At 34.0% G+C, this 24,701-nt stretch overlaps 1 protein-coding gene across 1 annotated transcript in view; it reads left to right on the forward strand.

Annotated features, from left to right (window-relative positions):
- The window catches only part of LOC107436622 (protein jagged-1b), a 40,865-nt gene that overhangs the window by 13,556 nt on the left and 2,608 nt on the right, over positions 1-24,701 (forward strand). Inside the window, exons 8-18 of the mRNA XM_043051008.2 lie at positions 1,593-1,927; positions 5,070-5,193; positions 7,361-7,516; positions 10,319-10,432; positions 12,277-12,390; positions 15,872-15,985; positions 16,074-16,190; positions 17,863-18,090; positions 19,822-19,958; positions 21,043-21,291; positions 24,055-24,168. Coding sequence (XP_042906942.1) covers positions 1,593-1,927; positions 5,070-5,193; positions 7,361-7,516; positions 10,319-10,432; positions 12,277-12,390; positions 15,872-15,985; positions 16,074-16,190; positions 17,863-18,090; positions 19,822-19,958; positions 21,043-21,291; positions 24,055-24,168 — 1,802 coding nt within the window. The remainder of the gene's footprint in view (positions 1-1,592; positions 1,928-5,069; positions 5,194-7,360; positions 7,517-10,318; positions 10,433-12,276; positions 12,391-15,871; positions 15,986-16,073; positions 16,191-17,862; positions 18,091-19,821; positions 19,959-21,042; positions 21,292-24,054; positions 24,169-24,701) is intronic.

Here is a 24,701-nt window from a genome sequence, read left to right on the forward strand (position 1 = left end):
CGGCAAAGAGATTCCAACCAATGATCTGTCTACCACTGTGGATACTTCACGTCAGCACTATTGTCTGCACCGACATGCGGATTCGATTCGACCAGTCATCGAAGGAATTCGAACCCTATTCACCTCTTTGGAAGGCGAATGCTCTATCCCCTGAGTCATCCCGGCTCCATGGGAGAAAATGAAATTATTTTTTTAAAATGCAGTACAGCCAGCCAGGGCCATCTCAATGAACTTTCTCCATCGGGCCTATCGAACACCGATCGAACATCCATCGGGCCTAACGATTGGCCTTTAATGTCTCTGCTTACGCCAGGGATCGCCTACCCACCTATTCCTGGATGTAAAAAGGTCACCTTTTAAGCAGATCGCTCTGGTTGATTTACTGAGCTGATAAACCAAATGCAATAAATGTAAATTTAGATGTAAGAAGATAGTTCTTTTGGTTGGTAGCTCAAAGTAAGGTGCATCATCCAGTTTGGTAATCTCTGCCAGGGCCCGACAAGTTGGGGCCCGGGGTAAGAAGCTCCTTTGGGGGCCCCACTACTTCAGTAATGAAGGTATTTAATATGGAGGAATTTAAAAGTACTTAATTTTGAGGTATTTAAATTTTTCACCTCATTGTAGATAACAAAAAAATTGACTAGAATCTAAAATAGCTATAAAGTCGCGCGTCCCCCAATGGTCAGACGAAATATCATTCTGTTCATTTTATTTTATTGATTTTATGATAATTCTATGTCCATCATGCCAAATGCAGTTTTCTGATTGCTAACTTTGTCATCAACCAGCGAAAAATTCATATCCTTGCTGACATCAGGGCCAAATTTACGCAATGACGATGGCTCACTTACTGTTTCTCTAAGATAGGTACTCTGCCAGACATTCGTCTGGAGCTGTGGCGGTGACTATGGAAACGAGGTATGATTATTTCAAGTAGGGGTGCGGGATTTCTTTTTAGGACTGGTTTCGGCGAGAGAAAAGGAGACCTCTTCATCGAAGCTACCCTCCCTAAAATGCCCTCTTCTTGTTTCCATAGCACCAGACTGCCGCAGACTTAGTGGCGGTCAGAGTACCTATCTTAGACAAACAGTTAACCCATCAGAAACCTGTATTTTTGTATAATATCGCCTTTTGCATTATGTAAAAATACAGGCATTTGATTGGCCAAATGTGTCCATCGTCATTGCGAACATTTAGCTGAATTCCGTACTATAAAGTCATGGATTTGCGAAATATAGATTGTGTTCATACGAATGAAGACTCCGTTAAACCATTTCATGGGTTGATTTTCATATCCTTCCCCTATGTTTCGCGAAATACTTTTCCTTCTTCAGCATTCATATTTATATTAAAGCCAGACATTATACGTTCATAATAAAAATGAATATAAAAATAAATTATTATTATGTAAATACATTAAAAATGCCTGCTAGTGAAAATGAAGAAAAAAACATCAGTGGTCGCCATAGCAACGCGCGCACACTGCTCTCTTGAACGCAGTTGAAACGTGTGTATCCATTTTGCCAATGGGTTGGGGGGAGAAAAAAGCTTAAAAAGTATTTGTAATGTATTTCCCCTAATATTTCTTGCAGATAGTGACGAGTGTGAGGAAGAGCCGTGTGTGAATGCAGTGAGATGTGAAAATCACGATGGTTCATACGAATGTCTGTGTCGAGAGGGATGGGAAGGAAAGAATTGCACCCTCAACATAGACGATTGCATCGGACACTGCCAGAATGGTGCAACATGCATCGATTTGGTCAACGATTACCACTGTGCTTGCCTTCCAGGATTCACCGGCAGGGATTGTCAGACCAACATCAATGAATGTGCCAGCAACCCTTGCACCAATGGTGGAGAATGTGTGGACTTGATTTTCGGTTTTCGTTGCATTTGTCCAGTTGGATACAAAGGAATACGATGCGAGGTAGGCTCTGTTATTTACACAAATTGCATACCTTCTTCACTCTTTAAGATAGTCACATTGTTAGATGTTCAGGTGATTTATTGTTTGCATTTGTTTACTCTCTTGTATCACATGGGTGTGAACATTGCAATAAATAAATACAAATTAGGAAATCTCTTGAATGACATGTATGTTTAAGTGTTGCCTATAAACGCGTGCAAAACATGTCATTATTCAAAAAGCACAGTGGGGTCTAATTATTACATAATATAATACCTGGTGTAATAAATATTCTATATAATATATCGTCTCATGTATCCAATAATTTATATTATATATCATCTCATTTAACCCATTGATANTCTTGAATGAAATGTATGTTTAAGTGTTGCCTATAAACGCGTGCAAAACATGTCATTATTCAAAAAGCACAGTGGGGTCTAATTATTACATAATATAATACCTGGTGTAATAAATATTCTATATAATATATCGTCTCATGTATTCCAATCATTGAATTTACATTATATGTCATCTCATTTTACCTATTGATGCACGAAGGTAAAGAAGTGTTGAAACACTATCACCAGATAATTAATATTTTAGATAGAATCTTAGAGTGGGTCTAATAATATGGCCATCAGGGACTGTATTCTTAAAGAATTCGTTGAAGTTTTTACCTCCAATTAATAGTTTATTATTGTTTTACTAATGTATTTTTGATAAAGAGAATGGATGTGTTAAATCCGTGAATGGAAAAAAAAATTCTCGCCTAAGGTGCTCCTAGGTGAGAAGTACCACATTTTTTGACGCCAATTGTGTTTACGTGCAATGCCTTGAAAAATAAAATAGAACCAAAAACAAAATACAATTAAAACTAAAAAAAACAAAACCTGTAATCCGAAAAAACTATAATTAGAAAGGAAAAAAACTATAATCCGAATAAACAGCATTTTTCATCAAAATGAAAAGAGAAAATAACGTAAACGTGGAAATACGTGTTATCTAATATGCATAGGTAAAGAAAAAATATCGTCTTACCTTAGATAGAAGTTCATTAATGAAACAACAGATCCATTTTGGAGTAAAAATATATTTGAGGCTGCCCCCTTGGCGAAATTGCCTTCTTTGTTGGGTGCTATTCCTGTTCGCGCGGAACACCGTGCAAACAGGAATGGCGGCCAAAACATAATGAAATTTCACTAAAACATCGGCTAAAATTAAATTGCAACGGAAACAATGAGCGCAAAATTATTAAATCCAATAAAACTTTCATTCATACCCCAGTCAATTACTGTTTTTCATTGTTATTCAAACTTAAGATTTATCTTAAGAGTCAAAAGTAAAATTAACCTTAACAGCCGACATCCAACGTATAACTAACTGACCTCTGAAATTACATACCGTTGAACATTCAAGAATCACGAATTTCATCTGGACCAATAAGAATCACGATTGGGTTTCCGAAGAAAAAAAAAGTATAGACGTTCCCATACATAAAACAGCACGCCCTGCCTGGCAATCAACCACGATCACAACTTGGCGAGAATCAAGGGGAACCCTCAAATACAGTCTAACCTTCATTTTGGTAATAATCCAAGACGCATCTCCAAACAATTTTGCGTAAGTATTTAATTTTATTACCGGCGTGGATCAGCATTTTTGGGTTGCACGACTATCAACATTCAGTTCGGTAGCTTTGTTATTTTCTCTGTATAGTAAAGGGTGACTGGTGCACGTTACAAAGTCCTCCATATTCCCATGGCAAATCAATACCTCTGGGGTTACTGATTCAGGACTTTTCTTGTCTTCTGCATTGGATTCAAAAATACAAGACTACAAAGTTTAACATAAGTAGTCGTCAACCCAAAATTGGGTCGGCTGTTCAACGACGGTTATAAAATAAAAACAAGCATTGGACCCTTTGTGAAGGACCTTTTCGTTCGAACTCCGTTACATAGAAAGGAAAATCGCTAAAATCTCTCAAGGGGATTCGAACTCTGTCTAAGATATTTTATGTCAAGCATAGTGGACATGGGAGGAGTGCGGATGAGCCATCACTGAGATTCAAACTTAGGTCACCACTTCTATTTCTTCTGCGTAAGTTACCCCTTTTTAACTTCTTCTTTGCTTACCTATTGTTTGAGCTGTCTCTTCATGAGCAAGAAAGATTTATAAGATTTTCTTCAATTTAAAAAAATTATTGCTTTCTGAAATTCAGACAAATTCTTGACAAATTTATCACATTTATTTTGCTCTGAATATTTACAATACTATAAGACGCAAGAGTCAAAGTTAATAGGGAGATTTTTCAAATTTACGTTACCTTCCGTAGGTAAGATTTTAAGTGCCCATCTAGAGAAAAGATATCAAACTGAAGTAAGTGAAAATAAGAGGTTTTGCGAAAAATCCGTAAGTTAAAATCGCTCGTGTAATGGAATATCATTTTTTAAAAAAACCACAAAACAAACATTTACAATAAATGTAGACTATTTCTACAACGCATACGATTCAAAATGCTTTTACTCTACGTAAAACTGCGGCTCTGCGAGCAGAAAATTGTAGATTATAGACTTTGATGAATTCAGCGGTAAAGAATGCGGCTTATTATTACTTAAAAAAGATGTTATTGAAACTCCGTTTGATTATTTAATTTCTTTTAACTAAATTGTATAGTTAAAATAAAAGTAATTTTAAATTAGCGAAAATATATCAAGTTTCTTATGGAACTATAGTGCAAATAGACAACCATAATGTTAAACAAAAACCAACAAAATTATATCTTTATTGAATGGTTGTAAGATGACACGATTCATTTAATGAATACCTTTCCTCAAATTCGCATTCCATGGTTCGAAGGTAGGTTTGTGGGAAGCGTAGTTATCCTTCATCTGTGAAAGGGTACCCCCAACATAGAATCGAGTCAACATGTCTTATATACTAGGTAATTGTATTTTTGTAGTGGTAGATACACTATAGGTTTAAACAGGAAACAACATTTAACAGCTATAAACAGCGTGCTTTGTAGCGTGAATCACGCCAACATAACGTAGCATCTAAATTGAAAGCAAACATGCTCAGTTCCATCATGGGGGGGAGGGGCTAATAAAACAACTGTCAAACATGATTCTGCAAAATAAAATATTGTTTTTCTTCTCTTCAGGTGGACGTGGATCTTTGCAATCCCGATCCTTGCCAAAATGGTGCTTCCTGTTTCAACATGAATACAGATTATTATTGCCATTGTCCAGATACATATTTTGGAAAGAATTGTTCTTATACTGAAGGTATCTTTTGTTATTTATGTACATGTCATGACTACCCTTGACATAAAATGGTAAAAAAAAAAAAATATTAAAAAAAAAACGTTATCGCAAACCCCTATTGGAGAAAGCGGGATTAAAACCAGTCGAAACCTTTTAATAATTGCCTCCCACAAACAAACAGGTTTTAATAGCCATAATGACAGCAATGTTTCTTGTTGAAAGTCACAGATTTTATGACAAGGGTTTTATATACAAACTGAATACCCGTTCTTCATACTGTACAACACAACAAAATCATGCACAAAACACACACTGAATGAAGCTAAATGAATTCCAATATTTTTTATTTATTATTATAATTTGCCCTTTCAGGTGGCTTTACATTATTAGATTAAGCGAAACAAGTTTATCTCATTTTGAAAAAAATATTAACTGTATTCAGTATCTTTGACGTGATTCTGTTACTCGAGGTCAACTGATTCAATCAACTGATTTTCTCATTGGCTTATTTCTTTTGAGGGCCCATGAAAAACTACAATAACTATATTCCCTGTATTGATGTAGTGTTAATAGTTACCAATGTGCTAATATAATATCTTATGTCATTATCTTTAGCACCTATTGAAACTGCACCCATTACCACAACAAAATGAGTGCTAATTAGCCGAAATTAATTTTGATTTATAGAGTGCGTCGTTTCTTTTTTATTTCATTTGGTAACCAAAATAAAGCAGAACAACTGTGAAGCAATGGAATTCTGTTTGACGAAGGAAACAATGTAGCTTAAAAATCTGTCGATAGATGGCGTTATTCAGGATTCACATTGTCTGGAGATATGCATATCACTCTCCTATAAAAATGCAGAGCTCTTTGACTCTAACTATGAAGGATTTGCTCTTGGAAGTTTTTCTACAAGAACGACGAGTGTTCACTTTAGGAAGTTTCGGACATCCATAAAATCGGGTTCACAAATGGTCTGACAAAAATGATTGCTAAAGTCGAAGAGATTGGACGTGAAAGGGGGTAGAGGAAGAAATCTAGTTTTGGCAGTAGAAGATGTGGCATTACAAGATCAAACGAACAGTGAAATCAGCAGGGCACATGCAGATCACAACGGTGCGAAAAGTCTTATGGAACATCTTAAGCTGGAAGCACCCTAACAAGATGTGCAGCAGTTGCTGGAAGTTGACAACGAAGAGAATCTTCTGGGGTCTGACAATTGCAAGACTCTGTAAATAATCCGTCCCAGCTACAGCCTCTGTCTGGTGCGGCAGTTTTTATCGTTGTTCCTTCGAGGAGATCTGTTACCAGCTCCGTTACTGGCAAGCGTTAGGGAGCACTTTTGCGTGTCCTAACGGCACTACGCAATAAATGGAGCTTCCCCACACATTTCTACTCCTGTAAAGCAGCTGCTGAGTGCTCGCCCGGTACCGCCATGTTAATCCGACTTAAACCAGTGTGATTTCTGGTTTTGGGGGTAGCTGTAGATAGAAGGTTGTCTACAGTGGGTGGATTGAGAATCCGGCAGACTTGAAGGCAAGCATCACACACCCTTAGCCATTGCATCAGTACAGATTCCCTCTGATCTGTTGCGGAGCACGCCCTTTCGCGGTCTGCCAATCAGTAGCGGAACAAGGCACATCGAACAACTTATGCCTTAAAAATCAGTAAGATGTTTGATCCATGAAAGTCTTCTTCTTTTTGGCATTATCACTGTTCTCGCTGTACACACGTATTCTTGGTTTCTTCGCTAATTTTTAATAAACTCCTGAACTCTATTGTTTCCTTTTGGCTAACAACATTCCTGTGTGTGTAAGGAATACATTTTCAGTCTTTTCCTTCACATTTCTATGAAACTGCCATCTGTCGGCAAATTTTTGCAAATATTCTTTTTACCTCCCCCAAATAAAGTTCCGTTGTCTCCCGATTGTTCTGCTAGAATATCAGGTTATTCTAATGAGTAGCTTTAAAATGATCGATTTCTGAAATCGTAACTTTAATTATAATCACTCTGTGTGTGTGCCCGTAACATATATATACAATTCATCACAATTCTTTTTCGTCATTCTAAATCAAAAATGAAATTTACAATTGCTAATTTGTTAAAATTTATTTCACTTAAAATATTGTCGAAACACTATTGTGATGTAGCATCGAGAAAATTTTTAAAAAAATATCTTTGTTTTAGGAATTGACAGCTGTTTAGCGTCTATCAATTCAACAGGTGGTTCGCATTTTGTGAGGAGCAACGTTTGCGGTGAGCATGGAAAATGCATAAGCGAACCATTTTCAGATTTTAGCTGCGTTTGTGATCCTGGATTTACGGGTCGTTATTGTCACGAAAGTAAGTAACTATGAAGTTAAAATAAAGATTGATAATCCTTAGCAGTAATAAGTTAACTTTTCCTACATTCCGTCTATTTTTTTAAATGAATTTCTATTTAAGTAAAATAAAAGTTTCATTATTTAGGTCATTTTTTCAATGGGAAATTTTTTATTGTCTTACTTACTTTTTATTGCCGCGATTGTTCATATATACAGGGTTATTCATTACTCCCTCCGGGGTATCAAAGAGCGTTATGGTAAAAAAGAAACATATGAAATTATTCAAGTTTTACATTACAGGTGTTCTTTGTGTGAAACCCTTGGTCACACGGCATACATCAATGCGATAGTCCAGTTCCTGCCCGGAGGGAATTATGAATAACCCTGTATATATATGAAAAANTGAAACAATAAATGTAAAACACACCTTGATTGAAGTTAATTTACGTCGCACTAGAGCTGCACAATGGGCTATTGGCGACAGTCTGGGAAACATCCCGGAGGATGATCCGAAGACATGTCATCACCATTTTGATCCTCTGCGGAGGGGATGCCATCCCCCGCTTCGGTAGCCCGACGACCTGCGCGCGAGGTCGAGCACTTTACGGTAGCACAGCTTAACGAGAACCCTACGCAGACTGATCCAAGTGGGTCACCCACCCGCACACTGACCGCAGCCAGTGATGCTTGACTTCGGTGATCTACTGGAAACCGTGTCTTAACGATCAGTCCACTGCGGGACACCTTGATTGAAGAAATCATCTGATAAATTTATATCATTTATGCATAACTCAAAGGATCGTTATGTTTATTTAAGTGAATAAAAGCAGCCTCAAACCAGCTTCTTCGTATTACCCACTTCCCTTAACAATTTTTTTTAAAGGGAAAAAAAATGCAAAAAATCAACCTATTTCATTAATAAATACAAAGGAACTGAAACATAATACACAAGTTTTAAGTTGACATTTTATCTGTAAGAAACATTTAATTTAACATCAGGTTTACTATCTCGGGCAAATGAAAAAAAGTTAAATATCAGTCTTTGTATGATAGTTCTTAAAACAACACAAAGTGATATTTTTAAAACGTCAGTGAAGGAATACGCCATTTTTTTTTTGTACTCTTATTGCGATGCAAATTCAGCAACCATCGTATATACAATAGCACAAAACACAGTCCAACAGCAAAACTCCCAAATAAAACTTGGCAATTCACAGCAGATTATTTTTTTTGCTTCTGACCATAAAATGTATATAAAATTATATAAAGTTCAAAATGAAGATAAAAGAAAGGAAAATTATAGACATATGAAAGAGGGGGGGAAATAATAATTAAGAAAAATAACAAGCAACTGATTTAAAAAATAAAAAAAAAGGATGAAATTTTTTTTTAAAAAAACCGGCAAAATAGATATAATCTTTTCATCAGCCCACACTTTCTGATATTGTATCAATATAGCCAAAGCAAAATATATTAATACAATAGTGGGAGGAACACTCAGAAAATTTTTTTACAAAAAGTACAACAAATAAAATAGAACACAATAAGTAAAAGTAACACGTAAAAACTGAAAATAAAATAAAAGAAAAAACAGTATAAAACAAAATTATAAAGCGAGTAGCGAAATCAGATGTACTCTCATGAACGGGAAATTTTTCAGGAAAGATAAAAAAATGTTTTCGCAACAAGATTGCCAGATTACAAAATATGAAAACAAAAGCGCAAATTGAGTGTAACTTGAGGGGTTTTATTTTAAAGTGCCGTTCTTACTGCATTGCTGAAGTGATTTGTTATGCTGTGCATTGATTTGTTAGTAAACCAAGGATAGGCCCGAAATGGATGTGCGCAAGGTAATATTATATTGGATAATTTAAAAAAGTTGACCATAAATAATTTTAGAAAATAGATATTTATTTAAGAAAAAATATAAAAATAGATAAAATAAACATAAATTGCCTGCTTTGCAAATAATTTCAGCCACGGATTTGCCCGAAATGGATTTGCACATGGAAAAATTAATAAAGAAATTTTCAGTAAATAATTTTACCCACGGATTTGCCCGAAATGGATTCGTACATGGAAAAATTATAAAAATTAATAAAGAAATTTTTAGTAAATAATTTTACCCACGGATTTGCCCGTTATGGATTTGTACATGGAAAAATTTTACAAATTAATAAAGAAATTTTTAGTAGATAATTTTAGCCACGGATTGGCCCGCAATGGATTTGTACATGGAAAAACTATATAGATAAACAAAGGAAAATTTTTAGTAAAGGAATTTTTTAGTAAATAATTTTAACCATGGATTTGCACATGAAAAAATTATACAAATTAACAAAGAAATTACTTAGTAAATAATTTTGGCAACGGATTTACCCGAAATGGATTTGCACATGTTAAAATTATATAAATGAACAAAGAAAATGTTTAGTAAATATATCCACAAAAATATACGATTCATTCAATGATTTTATATAAAATTTTATTACTGTAGTTGGGTATCCATTGTTTTTTTATCAAATTTTGAAAGAGTTTATCAATTTGTCTTTTGGATAAATAAATATTACTACATATTCTTTGAATTCTGTTCATTTCATTAAAAGTGGTATTTAAATAGATGCTCCTAGAAACATTAGAATTCCAAGTAATTAATTAGTTTATTAATATTAAAATCATTTCTTTTATCGTATAAATCAACAAAGCAGATATTTTCCACCTTTATAATACCCAAATCTAAAATAAATAAATATATATATATATTTGAGAAAACGAAAAATAAAAGAATAATATGTAATTTGAGGACCAATCTGTGTTGCAGACATCAATGATTGTGCATCTCATCCCTGTCGAAATGGTGGAACTTGCATGGATGGAATAAATTCTTATTATTGCATCTGTCCAGACGGATGGGAAGGAATGACATGCAATGTTGGTAAGTCTTTATTATTAACAAACATATAGAACATTCATTTCGACCGAAATTATTTGATTTAGAGAATGTCCTTCTTTGATGTTACTGTGAGCGGTCCAACGGTGAATGTTGACAGTGTCCGAAATATATATACGGCCATATTATTAGACCCACCGTCTATGTTAAATGCAAATTATCACGTGATACGTCTGTTTTTACGCGATTTGCACTTGTTAACGTTAGTGTAACCATCAGTTAAATGAGACGATGCATTATATAAATATAGAATATTTATTACATCAGGTATTTGGCATATTACACTATAATTGAGCCAAATTATAAGACGCACAGTTTCAATAATGACATGATTTGCACGAGCTTATAGGCAATCCTTTCTAGTTAAACAATCGTGTCATGGGTTTTTATTGACTTCCTGTTTGCATTATGTTTTAATGTTAACCCATTGATACACGTAACGTAAACAAGTGCAGACAGTCACATAAAAACAATGAAGCTGTATCATCACCTGATCATTTAAGATTTTTACATAGAATCTTAGAGTGCGTCTCATAATATGGAACTGCAGTTAAGTGCCTCAGTGAAACCGTTAATGTTTTTTTAAGGTATGCACTAAACTCTGATGGTGTTTCTCCTAATCCATCCTCAGCAGATATATCCAATAAATTAATATCAAATCGAATATAATAAATATTTCGGGCAATGTGATTGTTGGCATTCACCCGACATTCCCTCGTTTATTCACATTATGAAACAATAAATGTAAAACACACCTTGATTGAAGTTAATTTACGTCGCACTAGAGCTGCACAATGGGCTATTGGCGACAGTCTGGGAAACATCCCGGAGGATGATCCGAAGACATGTCATCACCATTTTGATCCTCTGCGGAGGGGATGCCATCCCCCGCTTCGGTAGCCCGACGACCTGCGCGCGAGGTCGAGCACTTTACGGTAGCACAGCTTAACGAGAACCCTACGCAGACTGATCCAAGTGGGTCACCCACCCGCACACTGACCGCAGCCAGTGATGCTTGACTTCGGTGATCTACTGGAAACCGTGTCTTAACGATCAGTCCACTGCGGGACACCTTGATTGAAGAAATCATCTGATAAATTTATATCATTTATGCATAACTCAAAGGATCGTTATGTTTATTTAAGTGAATAAAAGCAGCCTCAAACCAGCTTCTTCGTATTACCCACTTCCCTTAACAATTTTTTTTAAAGGGAAAAAAAATGCAAAAAATCAACCTATTTCATTAATAAATACAAAGGAACTGAAACATAATACACAAGTTTTAAGTTGACATTTTATCTGTAAGAAACATTTAATTTAACATCAGGTTTACTATCTCGGGCAAATGAAAAAAAGTTAAATATCAGTCTTTGTATGATAGTTCTTAAAACAACACAAAGTGATATTTTTAAAACGTCAGTGAAGGAATACGTCATTTTTTTGTACACTTATTGCGATGTAAATTCAGCAACCATCGTATATACAAATAGCACAAAACACAGTCCAACAGCAAAACTCCCAAATAAAACTTGGCAATTCACAGCAGATTATGTTTTTTCCTTCTGACCGAGTAAAAACGTCATAAAACCTGACACTTTCTGCTAAGCCCGAGTTTTCTCGGGATGATGCATATTTGCAATCTATACGTACCCGAGTTAACTCGGGATAATCATGGTTAATAATAATCGATTAAAATTGTCTGAAGCACAAAAATCAAAATAAATCATTTTAAAATTCTGCAATCGAAATCATTTGATTGAATATTTGTGCAGCTTTTTATAAAAAACTAAATATTTTTTTTAAAAATAAATGGTGTGCCTACATTTCAGATAAAAATGAATGTGATTCGAGCCCGTGTCTGAATAATGGAACATGCATCGATGCAGAAGCAGGATTCTGGTGTGAATGCAAGCAGGAATGGAAAGGAAAAACATGCCATTTGAGTAAGAATATGCACATTTCGCTTAACACTAAACATACCAACACTTAATATAATACCTACCGTAGGTGGTCAAATGACCGGGCTTTATGCTTCTTCATTGAATGCATAAAATATGGATGTTAGGAATGAAATAAACTAAACTTTATTATCATTAAACAAAATTGTGTATTGACAATTTTTTTGTATTACAAACACAAAAAATAAGAATTTTGAATTCATTTCTCAACGCATTTCCTACATGTACAGGGTGCTTCCATTGTACATTTTCCGCAAACATATTTCTTCCAATTATTACTATTGCTATAATTCTTATAATTAATATTATTTCTTCCAAGAACTGTCTTGATTGTTTCTGGGTAAAATCTAAACAATTAGTTAGAGATGAAGTCAAAACCCAAGTTCTCTCTGTCGTGTCTGCATAATTATTATTATTTTTAACGGCAGGCACTGAACTTTCGTTCTTCGCCTTGGAAGATGCCGGAGGTGTTACTCATTGAACGTTACCCAGTGGGCACCTGTGAACCTAAGTCACGGAGGCGAGCAACATTACCCACGCCACATACCCGTTTATAGGGTGGGCCACACTCACGCATCACGCAATAGAGAACACACACAGAGAGAAACATCCATGCCCTGAGCGGGATTCGAACCCGCAACCATTAGCTTCACAGTCAGGCACGCTGACCGCTCGGCCACCTGGCCGGCGAGTCTGCATAACTATTAAGCATGTTTTAACCAACTGGAACAAATTCTTTGACAACCTTCATCTTAAATACTTGCTGGGTGATCTTTGTCAGAACAACTATTCACTGCTTTAAAAAGAAAGCAAGTGGCTGGCGCAGTAAAGCCATATCTGGCTTTTCTGCCAATCAATGAACCAATCATTTTTTCTTATTCATCTTCAGTTAGCGCATATTCCAAAAACAAACTCAGAACTACTCTAAATGCACCTGTGAATCCAACTGTCAGACAATAATAGTCTATCTTAATTTTAAGATTATTTTTGGATAAAAAAAAAATGAATTCCTCACATGAGATATCTTGAAAATGTTCTTGTCGGTTAATACAAGTAAAAACAGTGTTCCAATAATGTTCCGTAGTTGAAAGCTTCAAAACTCATTTATAGTAGGGAATTTTTACTTTTAGAACCACTACAGAGTCAAATCTTTCAACAACAAAATAAACACCTTTTTAGTACTTTTTAAGCACTCAAAAATATTTTTAAGCACTATATACATCGACAAAATGCAAAATAATTTTCAGACTTTACATGATCATGATGAAAATAACTAGTTTCTGACAAAGAACTCTTTACTTGATTATATAGCCATTCAGAATGATCGAGAGATTTTGAGGTTCGATTTCAGAGGGTGGAATGGATCTTAGAGAATGCAGTAGAGTTGCACATGAGAGAATCTCAGCACAGTAGACATCATCAAACATGTAAAATGATGGACGCTTTCATGCACCGAAATAGATAGCTGTTAAATGAATTGTGAAAATGTTGAATAGAACAATGGGAAAATCCCGCTCTTGCATAATACGTGGCAAAAATCGACAGGGTAAAGAAAAAAAAACTCATTTTCGAAAAGGGAAAGTGAAGCACTTTGTAAAAACATGAAAAAAGCACCTTAAAGGAAAGAAAATGGCAAGCAATGTTTCAAAAACAGGAAGGGAATGTGCTATAATAAAAACAGTTTGAGAAACGTGGTTATTCATTGAATCAAGGCTGGATTTACGCATAACTTGGGGCCCCCTAGATCCCACTTTCTTCTTCTTTTTTTAAGTTTTATTTGGAGCAGGGGTCCTCTGATGCCAAAAAAACATTTTTTTTAAAATTCGTTTTTACATTGTCGGGTGCTTTTCAAAATCTAATCGAAGTGTTCACAAAGATAAAATTAATTGTTACTCTTCTAACCAAAAGAGCAATAAAACACTCATTCGACTGATGAAAATATCCCTGCTTTCCTATCTACCACCCACCGAATAGCACTTCGCACTCTGGGAAAATGTTTTTAGCTTCCTTAAATTGTAGCTGCTGTTGTTAATTTACGTCGCACTAGAGCTGCACAATGGGCTATTGGCGACGGTCTGGGAAACATCCCGGAGGATGATCCGAAGACATGCCATCACAATTTTGATCCTCTGCGGAGGGGATCTTTAAATTGTAGCTTTTGTATTGCCAGGACAGTAATTCAATTTCAGAATATTTTGTAAAGGAAAATGGCCTTTCTTGATCGGTTCCCAGAATATAATGAGAGAGTTATAACTGTCGTTGAACAGCTCCGTAGCCTTGTCATTTTGACACCCAATCCAGAACACAACCTGGATCAAGTCGTGGAGGACTCTTTGAGGGAACTAACCCGCATTTGCATGACGTGGAGTGAACCTCCCACGGTTAGTCTGACGGCAAGGGGATTCTAACCCACTGAGGATGTTTCACGGCAGCACTGTGGTCGGCGCAAGCCGGAATTCGTATAGACATACCGGGATCGAACCCCGGTTCACATCATCGGAATGCTCTATCCCCTGAACCATCGCGGCTCTCAATGACGGTTGTAAGATAAAGTAATAATTTGGCCGGGATTGCCTGGTTGGTTGGGTGTTGGGCTCGTATTTGTGTTTCGAATCCAGCCGGCAGAAGAATACCTATGTACAAAATGCTTTCATGTGAAATATGTCAGGGTCACAAAGTCCATCAAGTTCTCATAACAAATCAATAACTCTTGGTACTGATCCAGGAGTTCCCTTGTCCTCTGGATTGGGTTCAAAATTACGGAGTTAAACATTGGTAGTCGTAAACTCAAAATTAAGTCAGTTGTTCAATGGCTGTTATGAAAAAAAAAAATATAACTAATAATCAAATTGTATTTTCTTGTATTCTTTCAAACTCCTTGCATATTTTCTACACACCTTCATAATTTCATATTTCTAAGTCTTATAAATTTTGAGCAGCAAAGCAAAATGTAATGTAACGAAAAAATAATTTAGAAAAAAATTCGCAAAAAAAAAATCATTTAAAATTTCAAATGACATATATTCAGAATTTCGGAAGAAAAAAAAAGAAAAAAATCTGTTTAATATTCATATCCAGCATGCCAAATTTTTACTCTGTACTTAAAATGTGCTTCGATTGTAACTTTTTTCCTCCTTCAAAAAATGTGTGCAATAAAAGAAGGGTTCTATATTATAGCCTCGTCACAATCAATATATTTAACAATCAAGCAATATTATCTAATTTTTTTGTAATATAATGTTAATACTCAACAATAAAAAACAATGACAGTTTACTTTAGGTTTATAAAAATTGAATTGAACTTATGAGGTCCCCATCATTTTCAGTAGCTTAGGGCCCAGCGAAGCCGGCCCTGCATTGAATAACACCCAAACAGTTATGAATGAATATTCAGTGTTATTCATTCAATCTGAAAGTTATTTTCAAAATATGTCTATGTTGTATCTGATTTCTCTTTTTTGGTTAGAACACAGTCACTGTGATCTCACAACGTGTCATAATGGTGGTAGTTGCCGTGACATAGGGGATACATTTCACTGCACATGCGCAGATGGATGGACAGGACATTCTTGCCACATTCGTATGACTCTCTTTCATTACTCATACTGAAATTTAAAATGTTTTTTTTTTTAATTCTTTTCACGATTTGTTGTTTTTATTTGGTGTAGGTATAAATCCTAGTTGCAAATCGAATCCTTGTCAAAATGGAGGAACGTGTGTGAACAGTGAGAACAGTTTCGTGTGCATATGCAGAGATGGATATGAAGGACCCACATGCCAATACAGTAAGTCTTTTCATTATGCCAATACTATAGTTAACAAAAATAATGACTAGAGAAGAAAATTATTAAAAGTATTTTTAAAAAAAAAATTTTTTTTTAATTATCTAGAAAAAAATATTAAAAATCCAAAAAACAAAATAAAGAATAATAAAACTTATTAATTTTCTTCGTTTTTCTCTCTTTTCTTTTTATCATTATATATATATGGAGGATGAGGAAAACTCTCACCCCTTCCCCGCTCCACAGCGTTTCCTTTTTGAATCGAGAGACACACTTTTCGTTTTGTTGCTGGAAGGATTAACTTCATGGCCCAGCAAGGGTTTGTGAAAAAGGGGCTGACGGCCCATATACCTGTGTACATCAACGGCCCATACTCTTGTTTACGATAACAGGGCAGACGGCCCATATTTTTCAACTTTCATATAAACATTTTCATAAACTTTTCACATTTCATCACATATGTAAAATTCATTCTATTATTAAATATTTCATTCATTGAAAAAACTTTTCGTTCCTCTACAATACCACACACACACATATATATATATATATATATGTAATACAAGAATAATAAATACTTTTGTACTAATAAAAGAATTAAAACTCTTTCGGTTTCATAAAATGTCTTTTAAGCGTAGAGATATTCTATTTTGGGAATTCAAGGCTGAAAACATACCATAGAATAATAATTAGATTTATATTTCAAAGCCGGAGTTATTTTTAGAATCTTGCCCCTTTTTCACTTCCATATTAGGAAGCATTAAACGATTTTCCATAATGCGTAGAGTTACAAAGGTATGTATGACTGGAACCTAATTACATCATTCTCTGTAGTGTTTAATGCGGGACCGATGGTTTTCGCATGTCTCTTGCTGAATAACATGTTCCAATAAACATCTGCTGGAACCATCCGGAGTTTCGTCCACACCCCCTCCCTTGTGGAGTGGGGATGTGAAATGTTATAACCACCAGCCTAATTTTAAATAAACATTTTTATAACGCATCATGGCTTTTGACTGCATTATTAAAGCTGAATACAACAATGATAACAGGGATGTAGCCCTGTTATTATATGTATATATATATATATATATATATAATANCATTCGGACCCTCACCGGTGTATGTCAACAATCACATAGTCGCTTTGGTGAATGTCCGAAATATTTGTTATATTCAATTTTATATTAATTTATTCGTTGATATTATTATATTTATTTGATATATTTATTCTGTATTTTAATACTTACTGACGATAGATTAGAAGAAACATCAGTGTTTGGAGTATCGGGCAAATATATACCGGGCAATGGAACTTGACCTTAAAACATCAGTGTAGGGTATACCGGGCTAATGTATACCGGGCAGTGGCACTTAACCTTAAAATAACATCAGTGTAGGGTGAAAGTCAGAAATAAGGGTATTTAGCAAATATTTCGGACATACACCAAGCGACTACGGGAATGTTGACATTCACCGGTGAATGTCGACATTTTCGAGACTTCGGTCGTTCATCGTAACATATATATAGTATAGTATATAGTATTTAATATTGAATTTTCCATTAAACTCTGTATCGTATTTCATTTTTTTAAAAGAATATCTAACTACGATCGAAATAATTATATTATATTTGAGTTATTTACATAATAATTAATTGGAGAAATGTTAACAGATGTGGATGACTGTAAACCGAATGCCTGCTACAATGGAGGTCATTGCATCGATGGTATCAATTGGTTTCTCTGTGAATGCAGATCTGGATTCACGGGACCTGATTGTCGGATAAACATTAATGAATGTGCATCATCACCATGTCAAGGAGGATCGACGTGTGAAGACGGCATCAATGATTTCCGATGCCTTTGTCCATCAGGCAAAACTGGTAAACTCTGTGACGTGGGTAAGCAACATCTCTAGTACGGTGAACTACAATATCCAATACAACAATAACTCCCTTTATTACGATAATGTTTCGTGGTCCCAACGAACTGAATTAATGTCCCGCTCCTCTCAATACTACGATATTCCTTAAAACAATGAACCCCTGTAAAACGATTTTTTCTATTTTCTGACAAAAGAAGACTGACCACCTCAAGAGCTTTCATTTTTAGAATCTCTCTGATTTTATTTCCTTCATGTTTAATCATCATAAGTCACAAAAAACAGCATCACCCGAGAAAGAAAGTTTTTTCAGCAGAGGGTGGGTGGAGCAACATTCACAAACTAAATTCATTTTCGTGCATATTTTGTTGGTTAAGTCAAAAAAATGAACAAAAATATCAGATTATTTTGAATAAAAACGGTTTCCAGGTATAGTATGATCTTATTTTCTGAATTTATTTCAATTGTTTTTAATATTTAACCATAATTTACACTCTGCTAGTAAATTTTTTGCATAATATATAAAAACATTTTTAGTTAATAAATATAATAACATTGTGTCCCCACAGTATGTAGACCCTCGATATATTCCTCTACAACACTCTATTTATTGGTCTATTGTTGTACCGAGGTTTTACTGTATAAAAAAGTTGGCTGCTACTGCAATCCATAACAAAGCATTATTTTAAATTACGCAATAGAAAGTCTGTGTAATGCAATTCTATAAATAACCATTTTCCAACTCATTAATTTTGCGGATTGCAGTGAAAATATTTTAGTAACTAACAAGGGAAGTGTGACTCGCCAATTTTGAAATAAACTAGTGGGATGTATGCCTTATGAGGAATAATTTTAGGGGAAAACATTCGCTTCGGCTCATAGAAGGTCCTGTGAAAGATAAAAAATAATTCAATATATAGAAAAATCGGTATTTTATTACTTCAATGCAGACTATTAGTTATTGTAATTGTCTCATACTCCAATTAATTTTGTGGTACTTTCACGTACTATATAATGCATATTTATTGTCAAAATTGATTTCGAAAATTTTATATATCTGTAGTTTTTCAGAAAAACCTGTTAGGTGAATTTTAAAAAAAAATATGACAGAAAATTTAAAAAAAAATTTTTTTCAAGAAACTTTCCAAATTAATTGGAGTATGTAATTGCAAATCAATTAATTAATAAATTAATCAACATTTAATTAACAATTAATTAATTAATTTTCTAATTAATTTATTAATTAGCAAATTAATTAATTATCCAATTAATTACAAATTAATTGGATAATGAGACAAGTACAATAACTAATAGTCTGCATTGAAGTAATAAAATACCGATTTTTCTATATATTAAATTATTTTTTATCTCTCACAGGACCTTCTATGGGCCGAAGCGAATGTTTCCCCCTAAAATTATTCCTCATAAGGCATACATCCCAATAGTTTATTTCAAAATTGGCGAGTCACACTTCCCTAGTTTCCCTTGTAAGTAACAAATTATTTTTACATTCTTGTTTAATTAACTGTTAAGAAGTAACGATTTCAAAAATTAAGTAGGCCAAAATTGATACATTTGTTTATTAACAAATTTCAATTATTTTTCTCTTAATTATATACACTTAAGTGTATTTTAGAATTTGTATCGAAAAATTATTTTGAATAGTATTTCTTATGTAAATTAGTGTTATTTATATAAATATGAAATTCTGAGTTATAAATTTCAGTGTATGATGAACCTATTATTGTAGAGTTAGAAGAGATAAATTATTTTGCAGAAGTGAAAAAATCGTGTGAGTTTCAAGGTGAAATTAAAAGTGAAGGCAGCCAATGGCAATACGAATGCAATAGCTGTTTCTGTCAATATGGAAAAGTTATATGTTCAAGGGTAATTAATCATTTATTTGTTTTCAAATATTTCGATAAACCTTCCTTAAACGCTTCCCTGATTAAGTATAAATTGAAAATATCTACAATCATTTATTGGGGAAAATTCATAAAAGGGAGAATATCTAAACGTTCAAAAATACAACAACAAAAAATGCACATGTTACCAACAACATAGCCTAGCTAATTACAATTAGTTTTACATTAATTTGATTCCGACGGTACTAAATGGCAACTTTTTTTTTAAAATTTATTTTAAATAAATCCTATGACTACTATGTAATCTTTCATTTAAATTCATCGCTAGAATTAAATTAAAAGAAAATACTTCTGACTCAGTCTACAAATTAAATGAGTCAAATTATTTCGTTGTTTTTTTAAGCATTTTAATAAGAAACTTGATTGAAACATTTGTTCCGATTCCGAACGCTCCGACTAAAATTCCGGAAAGTACTTTTTTTTATTTTATTTATAATTTTAGTTCTCAACACTGCTTTCATTTCCATCTAAAATTATTCATCCAGATGAATCAAAATTGGGGCTATATTTTATTTCTCTCTTAAACATGGCGGTCCATAATAACCATCATTCATTAAGACTTTTTTAAATGAAACTACTCAGACTAAAATATACGTTTTTGATGTGGAAGTAAAAAAGTATGTCATTCAGAGCAATGGAGAGACGCATTTTATTTACATAGCAATACAGAGTAATGTTAAGCCACTTTTAATAATCATCCACTAAACAGCTTTTTACAGTCTTCCTATTGGTCTTATCTTCCACGATAATGATTCGTCAAAGTTCGATTTTTTTTCCACTTAAATATTGATGAATGACCTCGAATGCGCAACAGTAGCTGTTTTGCATATTTAATTTTTACAACCCTGTCTGTTACACATTTTAATATAACTCTAACTCTTGTTACATTTGTTTTACAATGGAGAGTTTTTTTTTTAATTTCTTCTATTAAATATAATTGTGCTCATAAGTTTTGTACTGAAATTTTATTTAACGTTTAAAGAAAATGAAAATCCAACTTTATTAAAGAAATGTCTTCAATTTAATGAAATCACTTCCGTTTTTAGGTTGCCTGTGAAAAGAAAGTGTGCGATCCCCGAAATCCTTTTGATGAATGTCCATCCGGTCAAACGTGCGTTCCAAATTTCTGTTCTTCCCTTCCTTGCCTAATAAAGGGTCAATGTTTATCAGAAAAAAGTATTCATCTGTATTTATCGGATCATTTATCGCCGCCACATTGTCAACCATTCAACTCAATTGTATCAAATAAGTGCGCAAAATTATCCATTCAATTCGAAGGAGGAATAATGCCATTAGTAAGTTATTTTTCATTTTATTAAGAATTGTGTAATGTTCAGTTGCTTTATAAAGTTGGGCAAACTGAACTCGCATTTATTATCCCATTAAAAATAATGTTGTTGCTGAAATTTTGAATGAAAATCGGAACTCCACAGACGTAGGTGATCAAGTTCAAGATAGTGGACCTTCTCATAGGGTCATGTAATTCATTAGATATTGCAATGAATTGGCTAGGAACGCCAAAATTACGTTGATCCAGTTCAGTTGATTTATTTAAAAACAAAAAGGGCTGCTCTAAAAGAGCATCTTCTTTGCTGGATTTCTTTTACAATGGAAAATAATGTGGTTAAATCAGTAATTAACAACAAAAAAAGCTGAAATATGATTTTAAAAAAAATCAAAATCAAAAATTTTTTTTATGTATGTATAAAAGTATATATATANCCCGCAGTAGACTGGCCGTTAGGACATGGTTCCCAGTGCAACACCAAAGTCAAGCATCACTAGCTTCGGTGTCAGTAAGCGGTTGGGTGAACACTTTGATCAGCAGTCTGGATCGAGGGTGCAGGTCGTCCAGTTACCAAAGCAGGGGATGGCATGTCTTCGGATCCTCCTCAGAGACCAATAGAGTGCAATAAAGTACCTACCTGCCTACATAAATATTAACGTTCAAATTACAAAAAATGAAAACTCTTATATATCTACTCACCGTTCAAGTAATGTTTCATTTGGGAATGAAAGCCAACAAAACATAAGGTCAGACAAATTTCAATGCTATAACCGTTGATACACGAATCATCCACAGCTGTTGGTCACAAACTCTTTTTCATGCCCCTTTTGCTTCTCCGTTATTTATCTATTTTTTTTATCTCACCTTTATTTTCGTGAGCAACTTTTTTCAAATCTGTTTTGTTTCCTTCATTCGCGAGCACCTATTTATAACCGAGTGCTCAAAACGAGTCTCCTCCATAAGTTTGAATGCAATGGATCTTTCGCTTATTCTATATGTAAAGCTCAAAATATAAAAAATTATTCCAAATTGTTTGTTCTTTTACAAACGATGAAACCAAAGCTTTTATATCAAATAAGTTACTGTACCAATTGTTTGTAAATTATACAGGGAAAAAACGGACGGCTGACATATTTTTCTCATCAAAATGAGGGACAACAGAGGGTGCTGCTAAATGAAACAAATTAAAGATGATGTTGTTTCGAATGACACTTGGACAATTCAAGCTCGCCAGCCTTTTGCGAATTATATCAGGAGGGTAAGCTTTTCGTTTGAAAAGAGAGGACCGCCTGGATGAAAGTACGCCTTAGTTCAGAAACCCCGTGGATAGATGGCAGCACCACGCATTCTTACATTTAGACACAGATGTGAAGGAAAAATGAAATTTTTTCCAGATCCCATAATACTGCTCAGGGCTTTCGATTCCCCAGATTTTACAAGCAAATCGTCTTAGCGGATTCGAGCATCGCCCCCGATTTTATAACCACTGGGTTACCAAGACCCAATGTTTTCTGCGGTAAGCTAAACAAACCATTTTAACCGTTAGTTTTGCTCTTAGATTGCACTATTAGAAGAATATATTTAATTTTCTTTAGTTAGCTGTCTATTGCCGAACTTTATTTAAAATTTCAGGGAGAAACTAAAGTAGAAAATTCCATTTTTCAAAACTATTGTTTAAAAAAGAATTACAACTTCAGCTCTTTGTAATGAGAGCATAACTTGATTATTGTCATTGTAGACAGTTCACAAAGTATTTTGCGAAATGAAAAGTTTCATTATTATGAAATCGGATACATCTTTAACTTAATCTTAAATAAAACGATCCAAAGTTCGGTATAGAGTTTTAATGTAAAAACAATTATTCGAGCTAAAATAAATTTTGAGAGCAATTTTATCACAAGCTTGGAAGATTTCAATAATGGAACAAACATTAAACAAATTCAAATATGGAACACAAATTTTCGAAGTAATATGTGGATTACCACAACACATTTTTCAAAGAAAATACATATGGCTTACATTTTGAAGATTAGGAGGTATGATAAAAAAATTAAATTCCTTCAAGCACTCTTCCGGGATGATTTTTGATACCATTTTCAAATTCCTGTAACAACCCTAATCGTACATATTGACACTGACGAATCGACATGGCAAGTCGTGAGTTCAATCCTCCAAATTTCTAACAAAACTTTAAAAATACGCACGCAATTTGGTTATTATTTTGGTTATTATTTATTGGATGTTATTCTCTTACATTATTTCCTAATTTCACTGCATATAAGTGAGTGCTGGACTGCAGAAAACTCCCCCGTGGTAGGAAAGGGTGAAATCTGTCGGGTCATAAAGCCCTCTATGTTCCCATAACAAATTATACCGGTCCGCCCTATAAGCGGGTGTGGCAGAAGTCGAATTCTCGGTCATAGGTGGCGCCACTGAAAAACAAGAATAATCGCACCCCTCTGTGTATTCTAGATGTTTATTAATAAATCTATTCTGATTGACAACAAATATTCTATTCTACGAGACAATATTATTCGAATCTCCGTGGATTCTTTTTTCGGGATCTACAATATTTTAATAAAATTACTTTGTATTTTTACAGGTGAATTTTCCAGAGGAGAAATGTATTTTTTCGAAATGACTAAAAATTCATTTATATCGTATTTTGTTCAGAATTCCTAAAACCTTTTCTTTTTTGTATTTATAAGCATTCATAAGAAATGCCTCCTGTTTTTCATATATTTTCCTAAAAAAAATATTTTCCTTCCAGTTTTTGAACACTGCTAAACTGTGTTTGGATGTACAGAAATTTATCTGGTCCTTGGTAACTATACCCGTATTTGCTCAATGCGCTGAAAAGCAGAACACAATTGAAATAACAGTGGTAAGTTCGAATACTATTTTATTTGCGTTTAAATTACAATTGTACAGTCAAACCCTGCTATAGTCACAGTTTATAGTGAACTCCCGGATATAGTGAACAAAATGTTCGCTCCCGTGCCTAGCTATACACATATAATGTTTTTGTATATAGTCAACGAAGAGAAGAAAGGAAATTGGAAATTATGAACTTTTTTCTGTCTTTGACTGATTTTTTTCATGTTTTGGTCATTTTGATGATTAAAAATGATTATCAAATGATTAAAAAACAATATTTAGTACTTCTTTTTTTACGGGTCATTTATTTAAATAAAGTGTCATAAAAGGAAACAGTTCGGAAAAATGAGTTTAAATTGTTTGCAGTACGAATAGAGTGAACTCCCGGTTATAGTGAACAGAAATTTCGGTCCCTCGAAGGTTCACTATAGTGGGTCTTGACTATATAAAAACAATAAACAATTTTGAAAGGCAAATTTTTCAATAGAATAATTTTTTTAATAAATTCGCAATAGGAAAGGTTGTACAATTTACATTATC

The sequence above is a fragment of the Parasteatoda tepidariorum genome, chromosome 3 (genome assembly GCF_043381705.1).
Source record: "Parasteatoda tepidariorum isolate YZ-2023 chromosome 3, CAS_Ptep_4.0, whole genome shotgun sequence".
NCBI classification, from domain to species: domain Eukaryota; kingdom Metazoa; phylum Arthropoda; class Arachnida; order Araneae; family Theridiidae; genus Parasteatoda; species Parasteatoda tepidariorum.